General features: G+C 39.6%; 1 protein-coding gene across 4 annotated transcripts in view; it reads right to left on the minus strand.

The window, feature by feature from the left end:
- The window catches only part of NR6A1 (nuclear receptor subfamily 6 group A member 1), a 206910-nt gene that overhangs the window by 67238 nt on the left and 125894 nt on the right, over window positions 1-13778 (minus strand). The window contains exon 1 of one of the 4 annotated variants that reach the window (XM_022578767.2): window positions 137-13778. This exon is cut by the window's right edge and continues 16295 nt beyond it. The exons of the other annotated variants lie outside the window; for them this stretch is intronic. Coding sequence (XP_022434475.2) covers window positions 137-152 — 16 coding nt within the window. The 5' untranslated portion in view covers window positions 153-13778. The remainder of the gene's footprint in view (window positions 1-136) is intronic. 4 annotated transcript variants of the gene reach the window in all.

Consider the following 13778-nt stretch of genomic DNA (forward strand, 5'->3'; position numbering starts at 1 on the left):
GCTGAATTCCGCCAAGACACAAAAAAAGGATTGGACTGCCTCCCTCTTCCCTCAAGGCTACTATCTGCTCTAAACCTTCAAAGAAAATTTCTAAACCTTAGATCTGAGCCCAGACTGACGCAGTCTGCTCCCTTACCTTCCCATGTCTCCATTTCATGCTTCTCGGAGTCTGTTGAGAAGTTCTATTGCAGCCATGAAGAAACAGAGATTACAAGACAAGTCCAGCTTGATGATCACCCTTCCGACACTTGGCCAATTTCTCTCTCTTAGCCTGTACTACAACAGTCATCCTCACAGGTCAGTTTACAAGCCAGTCATGTGATTAGAAAGTTCAGGCGCTAAGGTCACAACGTGTATGGAGTTCGTTTATTTCCAAAGGTTATCTAAGTGGAACTGATAGACTTATTTTCTTTAGTTAACAATACTGCCTACCATGACTCTCTGAAAACTGTTATGGGAACATTTAATAGGAAATACTCCACCGGTCTTTTTTTAAAGCTGAGATCCTAAACTTAAAAGGCAGCATTTTAGAAGGACCTGGTTTTCATTTAATTTAAAAGAGTTCTAGTATGTAGGATTTTTTTCTCTCCTTTCTTTCAAGAGCTATTTTATATTATATTCTTTTATAATCTGGATTAGAAAGTTTACAGTTAAAACCTTTGGCACAAGGAAAAGAAAAAACAAAGACTCCGTGTTATGCATGTGTTGGTGGGGTAGGAGTGGGATCCCCTGCTTTTTGTCATTATAATAAACACTGACAAGGCAAATTCTTCTGAGAAAATTAAAATGTGAAGCTGAGTTATTTGCAGTGTTCGCTTTAACTCTGGCCCTTAATTTTCATGCTGTGGTTATACACACTAGTTTGAAATAATGTGGAGAAAGGGAACTAGGTCTGCAATATTCTTTTGGAAAGCAAAGGTTAGAATTTTCATCCCCCGCCCCCAGCCAAGAGCTTAAATCTTTAAAGTAAGCTTCTTGCTTCATTCCTTTAAAACTCCTAAGATCTTAAGCAATCATTATGCCATGCCTCCTTGATTTGTGAACCATACCAGTGCACGTCACCCTGGGTGTGTGAGTATGTTCAAACACCGCCACAGAGCTGCAGAGGCTGGCAAATCTGAGCCATATGCTAATGACACATGATGTCAAACATTCAGCTCTCCATTCAGATATCAGAACACAATATCAGGGCAAGTTCCACTGAGAAGGTGGGATGATCCAAAGAGAGACCAACTGCCAGGGATAAGTGTTTTTTAACTGTGCAAAGTGTTTCATCCTATGAAATCTCCTTTAATCTCTAGGCTAGCCTTGGGAATAATTTAAAGGTCAGGCACATCTTACAGCAGTAGTCCATAAAAAAGGAGTGGGAGTGGAATCTGTCACTGGCAGCCATATAACTGAATGGCAAATATTGCTACCACTGTTACTAGAGGGCTTTCCCAACCAAAAGAGAGAGCATTAAGGTCATCTTACAAAGTATGGCCTAAAGGGAAAGTGACCAATGATTTCCAGGAGGAGAAAAGGCTATAATTTGTCTGCCTAAAAATAAATTTTCTGCCACTGGCATCACACACCTCACTCCAACACAAACACATCAACAAGCGTTCCCATCCTATTCCCACCCAGACAAGAGATTAATAAAGTATAGTAAGCCTCTTTGCTTTACTGTACCAACCTTTGGAGGAAAATATAAAATGGGGAGCTATTGGTCAAGGTCCAAGTATCAAGACTGAGGCAGCACTCTTGATTTTAAAGGGTGGGTCTTAGTAATAATCCTTGATGTACCCATAAGCCTGAGAACAAATCTTTAACATAGTTTAAGACAGGTAAGTCTTTGTCTTTGGATATAGAGTCATATTTCTTCAGTATCCAAAGTCCCACAGTTTTTTGAGAGCCCTTTATAGGTTCTACTAGGAGGAAGGGGCAGAGCACATGAACATGCACCTCAGTGACCATGTGAATGCAAAAGACAAACTCTAAATCTAAACAGGGCTCCCAATAAGATTGTTAAAAACAACGGCAGAGAAGAAAAATCATTTAAAAAGATTAAAAGGATTCATGGAATTTATGAGTGGGAAGGGGAGAAAAGAAGGTAAGAAAGCAACATTTTCTACTTGCTAATACTAGTTTTGTAATGTAGAAAAAAGTTGATGAACAAACTTCTACATCCAACCAACACCTGTGACATTTGCATACTGAATATCTAATAGAATTCAAAAGTTGAGTCCAAATTATGAATGGCAGAACCTTAGTTATTAACCTTGCAAGAAACTGGTTCCACTTTCATTTTAAAGATGGGGAAACTGAGGCCCAAAGAAAGGAAAAAGCAAGAGTCATCAGACCAACTGAGAGAAGAAATCCAAATATCCTAGTCCCTCATCTCCTCCATTATGCCACATTATCTTGGACAGGAAACAACAAAGCCTCTTTTTAGATATTACTATTCAACATCATTTCCATGTTTGTTTATTCAAATGGCAACTTTCAAAGAAGACTGCAGATTCTGAAGCTGAAGGGGGTAATCAAGATGTATTATGTTTAGTCCTTCAAAGTAAAACAAATGATAGCGATTCTAGTGGCTACACAATCACTGGAATCATTTCAGCCTTATTTGCCTTTAAGAAGTTTCAATGATAGTCTGATGCAAAGTGAAAGCCATGTGACCACTGATTGGAGGGGGACTAGTTAGAAAATCTATCCATTTCAGAAAAACAGAATTATGCGGAAAATATTTAAAATTCCTTTTTAAACCTTGCAAACCACAAAACCCAAAAGCCCAAGGTCTCTTGTTCTCATCTGTCAGATCCTTGATGCATACATTCCTTATGGCAAGGACAGGAGTTTAATTCAACTAAACAGGAATAATGAAACACAGTCAAATGAAGTCCACATTACCTGAGACTAACAAGCAAAGCTCCTGAGTTCAGAAAAAGAACAGGAGCAACAAAGAACATACTTAGATATGATTTCCAGTTTTGCCATCTGTTTCTGGAGTTGGAAAGGGCAGTCCATAGTTCAGGAAAAGACAAACAAAAAATAACTCAGAGCTACAAACCAAAAATATTTTAGAAACTAGGGTTTTTCATCCAATTCTACAAACATTCACTGAGTGTCTCCTATGAGCTAGGCACTATGCTGACTGAAGTGACAGAAATGAATATTATGTGATCCTCACCTTAGAGGTGCTCACCATCTGCTGACCTCTCTCCAGCCTCATTTCCCCCCACTCCACATTAACCCACTTGTACTGCAAACAACTAAACAGATAAATGACAACATGATGTTATGAGTTAAGGAAACAGATGAAGGAAAATTCATTAGATTGGAGTGGCATGCCACAGAAAGGGAGCTGAACCTTGGTGTTCAACATGTAAACAGGTAGGAAAGGTATTTCAGGACGTGAAGGAATAAGGATCACAAAAGACTTTTTAATGCCTATGATATAAAGTCAGGAATTAAACCTGTATGCAGAAGAGTAACATGATTGGCAATGGAAAAAAAGACTCCAGGGTGTGATTTAAGAATACCCTTATAGGGACTTCCCTGGTGGTCCAGTGGTAAAGAATCTACCTTACAACACAGGGGACGCTGGGTTGATCAGGGAACTAAGATCCCACATGCCACAGGGCAACTAAGCCCGCACGCCACAACTACTGAGCTCGCGCGCCTCAACTAGAGAGCCCATGTGCAGCCAACTACAGAGCCCACGCACTCTGGACCCCACACGCCACAACTACAGAGCCCATACGCCCTGGAGCCTGTATGCCACAACTAGAGAGAAGCCCGCGCGCTGCAACGAAGAGCTTGTGCACCGCAACTAAGACCCGACACAGCCAAAAATAAATAATAAATAAATTAAAAAAACAAAAAGAATAGCCTTACATATAACAAGCAGATGCAAAGTATGTACCTTGCTTGGACTGTGATTTGAACAAATCAACTGTAAAAAGACATTTTTGAGACAATCAAGTAAATTTAAATATGAGTAGGGTATTTAAGACCTGGAAAGAGTGAACCCTCCTTTAAAACATCTCCATAATTCTCCAGTCAAGATCTTGTACGTGGATTTTTAAAGTATCAGATTATAGTATGAATAAATCAGCCCCTTTTGAATGAAGAGAAAAAGAAAAGAAACAGACATACAATGTATAAACACAGCCAACTATTCTGTCTCCTGAGAAGTCTGAACGAGTTGGGACTTATTCATCCCATATGGCACCCTTACCTGTCTATCTTCTTCACAATTAAGTCCAGAGATGAATGAAAATAAAATATTGCAGCTCTGAATATATCAACAGCTCAAAGTGCTGTTAAGCAACATGTGCAAATGAAGTAAAAAAGATCACCGCAGTAAAAAGGAAGACTTGGGGGCAGGGCAAATGGACAGAGAGCCTTCCTCCTTTGGTGACCCTAAAAAGGAAAACCACTTGAAACTCAGTAGTTTCTGGATAGACTCTGGCCTAGGCCCTGACTTCTCACTGTTGTTTCATTTGTCTACCCATCTATTTGCCTGACTGAGAGGGAAAAAAAAGATGACACAAGAAGAGGTTTCTGCCTACAAGTAACTCACTGCTGTATAACTGAGGACTCTGGACAAAGGTGTACAAGATAAAAACTCCCAATAACTGTGGCATGATCTGTGTCTAGTCAATGGCTCTCAGGCACCTATAGTATAAAGGTCCACAATCCCAATCCCCTTTACAATCCAGCCCCTGCTGATCTCTCCAGCTTCATTTATCACTATTCCCTATAAATACCCATCACTCCTGCCATACTGACTCACCTGTAGTGCAAATATGCTAAGCTATAACATCTACCTGGAATAACTCTTCCCACTACTTCCTTATAGCTTCCACTAGCACTTACTCATCTTTCTGGACTCAATTTAAATATCACCTCCACTGTGAGGTATTCTAAGACTCTATCCTCCCAGGCATCAAATCAGACAGAGTCAAACCACACCCTTCTCCCATGCTGCCTGGATCCCTAAAATACATCATGATAACACAAGCCACCTACTGTTTTTATTTTACAGTTCTGCCTTCCTTATTAGTCTGAATATAACCTCAAAGAGTCAAGCTTTGGTAATTTCAGAGCACAGCCTTGGGTTTAGCATATATCACAGAGCAGGCATTCATAATATGCTAAAGCAATTAGAAGGCTTTTGGTATATGTGTTGTGTAGGTGAGTGGGTGGTATGCATTTTTTAAAAAATTAAACTTAATGGTGGGACTTCCCTGGTGACACAGTGGTTAAGAATCCGCCTGCCAATGCAGGGGACAATGGTTTGAGCCCTGGTCCAGGAAGATCCCACATGCCGCAGAGCAATTAAGCCCGTGCGCTACAACTGCACTCTAGAGCCTGTGAGCCACAACTACTGAGCCCATGTGCCACAACTACTGAAGCCCCGCGCCTGGAGCCAGTTCTCCACAACAGAGAAGCCACCGCAATGAGAAGCCCACGCACCGCAACAAAGAGTAGCCCCCGCTCGCTGCAACTAGAGAAAGCCTGCGCGCAGCAATGAAGACCCAATGCAGCCCAAAATAAATAAATAAATAAATATATTAAAAATAATAATAAAAATAAATAATAAACTTAATGGTGCATTCATAGTCTACTTTCATTTTCACATTTTCTAACTCTTCCATCTTACTTCAGAGGAGGTTTTTTTTCCCCTAGACAAACTCCATTTCAGAGTCACTATGTGTCAGGCCCTTTGTTATATATATATATACTTTTCCTCATTTGTAAACCTACCTGACACTGAATCTTCCAATAATGAAGACCCAGCACTGGTAATAAAAGATTTCTGACCAATATGTCCTATTTACTGAGTTCCTGTATTAGTATGGAATCATACATTGCTGATGATCTTCTGATTAACATATATAATATATACATATATCTGCCACTAGACTCCAAGCTATATGAAGGCAGGGACTGTGCCCCCTATTCTTGTTCACCATTGTATCCCCAGTGCCTGACACAAAGCATGTGCTAAATGAATATTTGTTGACTAGAGGAAGAAAGGAAAGGAGTTGCTTCAGAGAGCAGGATCATGGGGGAGGGAAAGAAAATCCTTTAGGAATACAAATACTCACAAAAAGATTGCCCTAAGCCATTTCTGCAAAGCCAAAACCAGTTCACCCAGCCTCAATTCCAACTACAGTAAATCCTACCCATACACAGAGCTCTCCTCTAACTGAGGGACTGGGTGTAATAAATCGGAAAACCAACAGGACCGGTTGTAAACCGGCCTAGTGGCAAACCTACCTACAACCAATTCTGTCCTTCCTACTCTACTAGAGATTGAACCTGACTCACTGACGATAAGCACAAAGAAAAGAGAAAGCAATAGTGGCTTAATAATCTTACGTTGGGGTACAGCCTGGCTTCAGCTGGCAAAGGGACTGATTTTTATCAAACAAGATATAATATACATAATCATATGAGTGAACTACACATAGCAACTGAGCCCTATCCTAGGTCCTGGAGTCATGGATTGCTCCCCTGAGCTTCACATCTTGATATCCAACTGCCTCCTGGGCATCTCCACAAAGATGCATCTATCATAAGCACCTCAGACATGTCCAGACATGTCCACGCTTTAAAACCTGCTCCTCTTTCTCAGCTGTTTCAGTGAACAGCCTCAACCACCCAAGCCAAAAACCTGGGACTCTCCTTAACTCCTTTCTCCCCTTTAACCCACCTAAATTCAAAACCTATCATCATTCCTATCTTTCCTATCTCCTCAAAAGCTGCTGAATCAGCCACTCTCTAACCATAGATGAGACAATTAGAATATCCTTTTAAAAAATAATTACAATTAACTGAAACACAAATGTTTAAATCCATGAGTTAATAATGACTCTAAAAAATCTGTCACCATTGAAGGATGCTAGGGAACTAACACAGCATATTGGAAATTATTAAATACTAAAAAGGGAAAGAATCAAGTATTTGCCCTGCCTTTTCTAAATGAAATACAGAACAGGGTAATCAACAGCAGTGGAAAATTTTCTCTTTATAGAAACATTCCAGCCAATGAGTGAACAAGAAATACTGGAATTAGAATGTTACTATAATGGCTCCTAGATACTGATCATCAACAGCTACTAACATTAACAAAAAGAGACAACAAGATGGTATATATATTTTCTGATGGAAGAATTCAACATCCCCATGAAGAATTCTTGCCCAGAAAGTTGAATCTGAAGGTGATCATGCCTCCAGATCCAAATACTAAAATTAAAGAGCTACAGAGTTCAGAAAAACACATTCATCTACGTCAGAAGGATGTAATCGGCAAAATCTGGGCTGTGGTAAATTCAACAAGACAAATCACCCAATCTCTTAAATGAGAGGGAAAAAGAGATGGAGGAGAAATCTATAGATTAAAAAAAAAAATCTTCTAGAGATACATACTGGAATATTTATGGATGAAATGATACCTGAGATTTGCTTCAAATAACGTGGGGGGGGGTAAAGATATGGGTGGGATAGGATTAGCCACTGGATGATGATTATTGTTGAGGCTGTGTACGTGGGTTCATTGTACCACTTTACGTATTTCTATGTACGCATAAAATCTAATAATATAAAGCAAAACAAACAGATCTTCCTGAACCCATACATTTATTTTCGTCTCCAGTATCCTGTTCTTGGCCACCATTATCTCTCATCTGGCTTATTTCAAGAGCCTCCTTATAGGTCTCTCTTGTTAGCTCCTATTTTTTTCCACCTTTCTACCTTCCCCCCTCCCAAATCCATTCTCCACTCTGGCTGCTTTCTAAAACTCAAATAAAACCATATACTCCCATTTAAAATTTGTCAATTCTTTCAGAATAAAGCACCTTCCCAAGCTTACAAGAGCCTTCCTGATCAAGCCTCTTGTCAACCTCTCCATTTTCCCTTCTCATATTCCCAGTGCTGTCAACAAACCGTGCTATTTACAGTTTCCCAAATGTGCCTTTGCATGTACTGTTCCTTCTGCCTGGCTAGTTTCCATGAATTATTTAATTCTCAGCTAACTCAGACATTATATCTTCCAAGAAATCTCCAATTCTTACCTGCCCTAAGGGTTCCAATCCTATGAATTTCTACAGTTCCATCCCGTTGGATGCCTACCTGCCCATGGGTCTGTGAGTATTCCAAGAATAGGGACGTGATGTGATTCATCTTTGTATTCCTGGCACCTACCACAAAACCTAGCACAAAATGGGTACAGTAGTCCCTAGGTATCGACAGGGGATTGGTTCCAGGACCTCCATGGATACCAAAATCCACAGATGCTCAAGTCCCTCACATAAAATGGCACAGTATTTGCATATAACCTATGCACATCCTCTTGTATACTTCAAATCATCTGTAGATTACTTATAATACAAAATACAATGTAAGTGCTATGTAAATAGTTCCTGGTATACAGCAAATTCAAGTTTTGTTTTTTGGAACTTTCTGGAATTTAAAAAATTTTTGGATCCATGATTGGTTGAATCCACAGATGTGGAATCTGCAAATACAGAGGGCCCACTGTACTTGATTCATGTTTGATGAATCCATAATTCTAAAGAAACAGCTAACTAAAATAAGAGGCAGCCTGAAATTAGATGGTTTTACAGGTATATACTTGTCTCTAAACTCATCAAGTTTTATACATTAAATAGGTACAGTTTTTTTGTATGTCAATCATATCTCAATAAAGTGATTTTTTAAAAAGACCATTCTCCCTTCTTTAGTCCAGAATTAGAGACAAAGAATTAAGCATTCTGAGCAGTTCAACACTGAGCAATTCCTGTTCTATGCCAAGCTAGAGGTGACCGCATTGAGACAAATGAGTGAAGATTCTGTCCTTGAGGAACTCAAGCCAGTGGGAAAGAATGATATATATGTCTTAGAAGGGGGGCAAAATATAAGGTGTGCTCAGAAGAAATGTGCTTGTTTTAGCTGGGGTGGAAGCAGCTTATCACTGTGTTCTTGGTGCTTAGTATATATTTGATTATTTGATGAACTGAACTGAAAGTCTGGAAGGGCTTCCTGGAGAGAGTGATAGCTGAGTTGTGCAGCTGTATTGTTCAGCTAATCACAGAGACTTTTGCTTTTTGATAAGATTTCCAAATAAAGCTAAACAAGGAATTAAAACCAGATGTTAGGTAAAAAAGGAAGAATTTCCATTTGGTAAACTGAATCACTTCTTTCTCCTGCCCCCCTCTCAGAGTCCATCCAGATTCCAAGGAGTCAACCTTCATTTGGAGCAAAAGTAGTGAATTATGCAGAGCCTCCAATGACCTCACCCTGGACTCAGCTGTATGAGGACAAACCAGTACAGAAATCAGAGAAAGAACCACTTCTAAGCCTGAAGAGACACCAAAGACTTCCAAGAAATGCTTTCCTGGGATTTGCCAAGCATCTTCTCTTGGTAATGCTGCTTGGACCAAAACACTAGCATCTCTGCAGGACTTAAATGGCACTCCAGCCAAAGGGAATAGTATCAGGGCTGTGGGTAGAGGCAGTCATATATGAACATTATGCATTAGTAAACTCCTCTCTTCTGAGTTACCTTAACTGGGTTAGCAGATGGATCAGTTTCAAATTTCACATCAATGTAAGAATTTACGGGGCTTCCCTGGTGGCGCAGTGGTTGAGAGTCCGCCTGCCGATGCAGGGGATGCGGGTTCGCGCCCCGGTGTGGGAAGATCCCACATGCCGCGGAGCGGCTGGGCCCGTGAGCCATGGCTGCTGAGCCTGCGCGTCCGGAGCCTGTGCTCCGCAACGGGAGAGGCCACAACAGTGAGAGGCCCGCGTACCGCAAAAAAAAAAAAAAAAATTTGACTGCCAAGAAATCATATCCTTAGAAATTACCCAATTCCAATGATAACTCCTGTCCTATAGAGAAAGCGAGCTCCTCCATGTATCCTATCAGTGTTAATGCAAAGAAGTAGTTTAGGTGATTTTTTTTTTTAGCATCTTCCATCACACACTCATTATATAAGTTGGTACAACATTTTGAGAGATCACTTTCGGCATTATGTATCAAAACCAAGCCTATCCTTTAAAATGCACATATCATTTTTTAACCTAGTAATTCCACTTCTAGAAAAGTATCCTACAGATATACTTGTGCAGGAATGAGAAAGTATTCACTGTAGTACTGTATATAATAGCTAAATAAATAACAAATTTTGCAATCTAATAAAGCTGTAAGATATATGTAACTATTATAAAAATGAGGTAAATCTTTTATGTATTGGCATGTAAAGAAGTCCATAACATGCTGTGAATGAAAAGAGATTGGTTTGATCCCTTTTATGAAAACTTAAGTACATTTAAAAGTACATAAAAGTTGCAAATGGATCTTGCCTCTGGCCAAGATGGAGTAATGGCAACCAGATTTGGCCTCCTGACTAGAGAAGACTGGAACTGGACAAAGTATATAAAATAATGATTTTCATGTATTGATTTTAGGCAGCAAAGGACAGTGATTCCTGGAAACAAGGAAAGCCCTATGAATATCCCACCTAACTGCCCAGAGAGTTTCCAGGAGGGAGCACAGGGAGAGCTCAGGTAGAGCCGAACAAGTCTTCTCGAGCTGAGGATTTGGAGTTGGGAGTCCAGGAGGCTAGCGTGGCTGGAACTAACAGGGCAGAGGGCTGGAAAAGATAGCGCCACATGGAGAGAGCATGACTGAGGTGTGCAAAGGGTTCTCCTGAGTCTTCAGCTGAGGATGGATGACTGTACACGTACGAGGAAACTACCCAAGGCTAGGGAAAGAACCACCCAAAAGGAATAGGGGAAATTATTTTCAGGGCTCACAAGAGCCAGGAATAGCTCTCGTTCTCACCAGCCAGAGTGAAAAATGTTCAAGATTAGAGAATATATTTCCTGAAATCCTGATTAGTATTCATATATCCCTGACAACTGGCCTTCAGGTATTCTCCTAAAAGCACTGATTGTTTTCTCAAGTTACCTATTGCCATATTCAATTCATACAGGATAGACTCTAAGACAGGTTGTGATGGTTGGTTTGTGGGATGAGATATGGATTATAAAGTCAAGAGGAGCCAGGGCTTACCTGGTGGCGCAATGGTTAAGAATCCGCCTGCCAATGCCGGGGACACGGGTTCAAGCCCTGGTCTGGGAAGATCCCATGTGCCACGGAGCAACTAAGCCCATGAGCCACAACTACTGAGCCTGTGCTCTAGAGCCCACAAGCCACAAATACTGAGCCCGTGTGCCACAACTATTGAAGCCCACATGCCTAGAGCCCATGCTCTGCAACAAGAAAAGCCACCACCATGAGAAGCCCGCGCACCGCAAGGAAGAGTAGCCCCTGCAAGCCACAACTAGAGAAAGCCCGCGCACAGCAACGAAGACCCAATGCAGCCAAACATTAATTAATTAATTAAAAATAAAAAAAAGAAGAGGAGCCAAAGAGATAAATCCAACAGCTGGAGAGAGCAGATCCTAAAACTTTGCCTCAGTTCATCTTGACTTGGACAAAATCCACCACTATAAGCAGAATTCCCCTTTGCAAATTGGCACAAAAATGACTGTAAAGATAACAATATCATAATCCCTCTTAAATGAACTGGTCACCACAATGAAATTCTCCTTTTCTTCTTGGATATTTTTCAAGCCTCTACAACTCTGCCCAAAGCCAACCTTCCCATTCACCATGTCTTCTTTGCAAGAGACACCCAAATGCATTAAAGCAATCCTTTTGAGCATATTCCTGGAAAACAACTCTGTACAATCTTACTTGACCTTTTGGTACTAATGAAATAATTATTAATTTGAAGTCTGATATTGCCCTTTTAATGGTGTTTTCTCAGTCTTGGTGAAGTTCACCTTTCACACAAATAAGATATGTGAATTCCATTGAACATCTCTGTTCAGATCAAGTTATTACAAAGTTGGGAAACTTAGATCCTTTATCATATAACATTGAGAATTCTCAGATAAATGCAGTGTAAAACGAATTTGATAACTTTCCAGGCTAAGACACTGCAGTGCCATTATTTTAATGACCTACTAAAATGAGAAATTAAACAAAAAGAAAATGGGTAGGGTACTTTTTACAGTAAGTACTTCACTATAAGAGTCACAGTGGTATGAAAATCAACACTCAGGGACTTCCCTGGCGGTCCAGTGGTTAAGACTTCGCCTTCCAATGCAGGGGGTACAGGTTTGATCCTTGATCAGGGAGTTAAGATCCCACATGCCTCCCAGTCAAAAATTCAAAACAAAAAACAGAAGCAATATTGTAACAAATCAATAAAGACTTTTAAAAAAATGGCCCACATCAAAATAAAAAATCTTAAAAAAAATAAAGAAAGAAAATCAACACTCAGCAAAAGGAAAATGCATGATAGACCTCAGAGAGGCAGTTGGTGACAGGCATATAGTTGGGGTTCTGGAATGGGAGCCAGGTACAGAACTGGAGGTGAAATCCTGGTCTATTAAAGACTCACCCAGCTCCTTTAAAATTCTAAATGTATATATGGAGAATTCTACAAAGGCCTGACGCTGGAAACTGTAAAAGGTTATCAGGCAAGCAGCAACACAATATTTATTCCAACTTCATGAAAGCACTATTTCATTAACTTCTAGTTATCCCAACCTTCCAGCTCTCTCTGTCCTCCCACAAAGCACCTAAGAAACATTTGTGAGGCATATTGTTTTTGTTTATTTCAGGAGGATGCAAAAGTTTGCAAGCAGATGCTGAGCCACAAATCTTTTTTAAAGAGATGAACAACAGAAGAATGATTATACGTTAACAGTCAAATGTTCTTGGAATTTGGATAACTAAAAAGAGCCACAGCTAGAATAATTGGAGCCAGAAAAATCTCCATCACTTATTACTTATATAATCTTAATTTCTTCACCCATAAAATGGGGATAATTATACCTGTCCTAACTGAAAAGTGTCCTAGCTGAAAAGTGTTCTGAGGAACCAATTAGAACTGTGGAAGTGTGGAAGTATAGAAGTGTGGAAACATTTTATAAACAGAAGTGTCAAACAGTTATTATTTTTAGTAAAAATAACATGTACTTAAAAAAAAATTGTTAAGAAAAGGACAAATATAATTGGAGCAGAAGGGAGAAGAGAACAGCACCCTGGTCCCAAGTCTATAATCCCAAAGTAATCATTACCAAAAGGGCATATTGATTTCGTTTTTATGATCTTTCTGAATTAAAAATTCATTATTTTTCCTTTGGCAGTAAAATGTGTTGACAGCTCATGAAACAGAAATTTCATGAGCTATAAAAGAACTAATCACATACACAAAAAATGAACTGGAAAATCATTAGAATAAAAAATGAGAATAATGTATTTCTTTACTATTGCGGGGAGGGAAAGTCTACATAACATAAAACCCAGACATCATTAAGGAAAAGACGATTGTATTTGCGTTTACATAAATGTCTAACTTCTGAAAGGCAAAGACACCCAAACATACATACACACACACACACACACACACACACACAGTATTTATAAACATAAAAGAAATCCGACAAATACGGATTAAGTACTATTTCTTATCCATCAAATTGCCAAAAAGTTTAAAATGCTGAGAATATTTCAGTGCTGGAAAAGGCTTGAGAAAATGAGTGTGCTTATACAATGTTGATAGTTGATACACAGCTTAAATACAGCTTATAGTATCTATCAACATTTAAACTGTGCACACTTTTTGACCCAAAGATCCCTCTTTTACACCTCTATCTTACGGAAATACTTACGGTTTACAAAGATATACATATAAGGATGATCA

Source organism: Delphinapterus leucas, chromosome 6 (assembly GCF_059928025.1).
Source record: "Delphinapterus leucas isolate spDelLeu-1000000601 "Yukka" chromosome 6, BTC_Dleu_Yukka2, whole genome shotgun sequence".
Classification (NCBI taxonomy): Eukaryota; Metazoa; Chordata; class Mammalia; order Artiodactyla; family Monodontidae; genus Delphinapterus; species Delphinapterus leucas.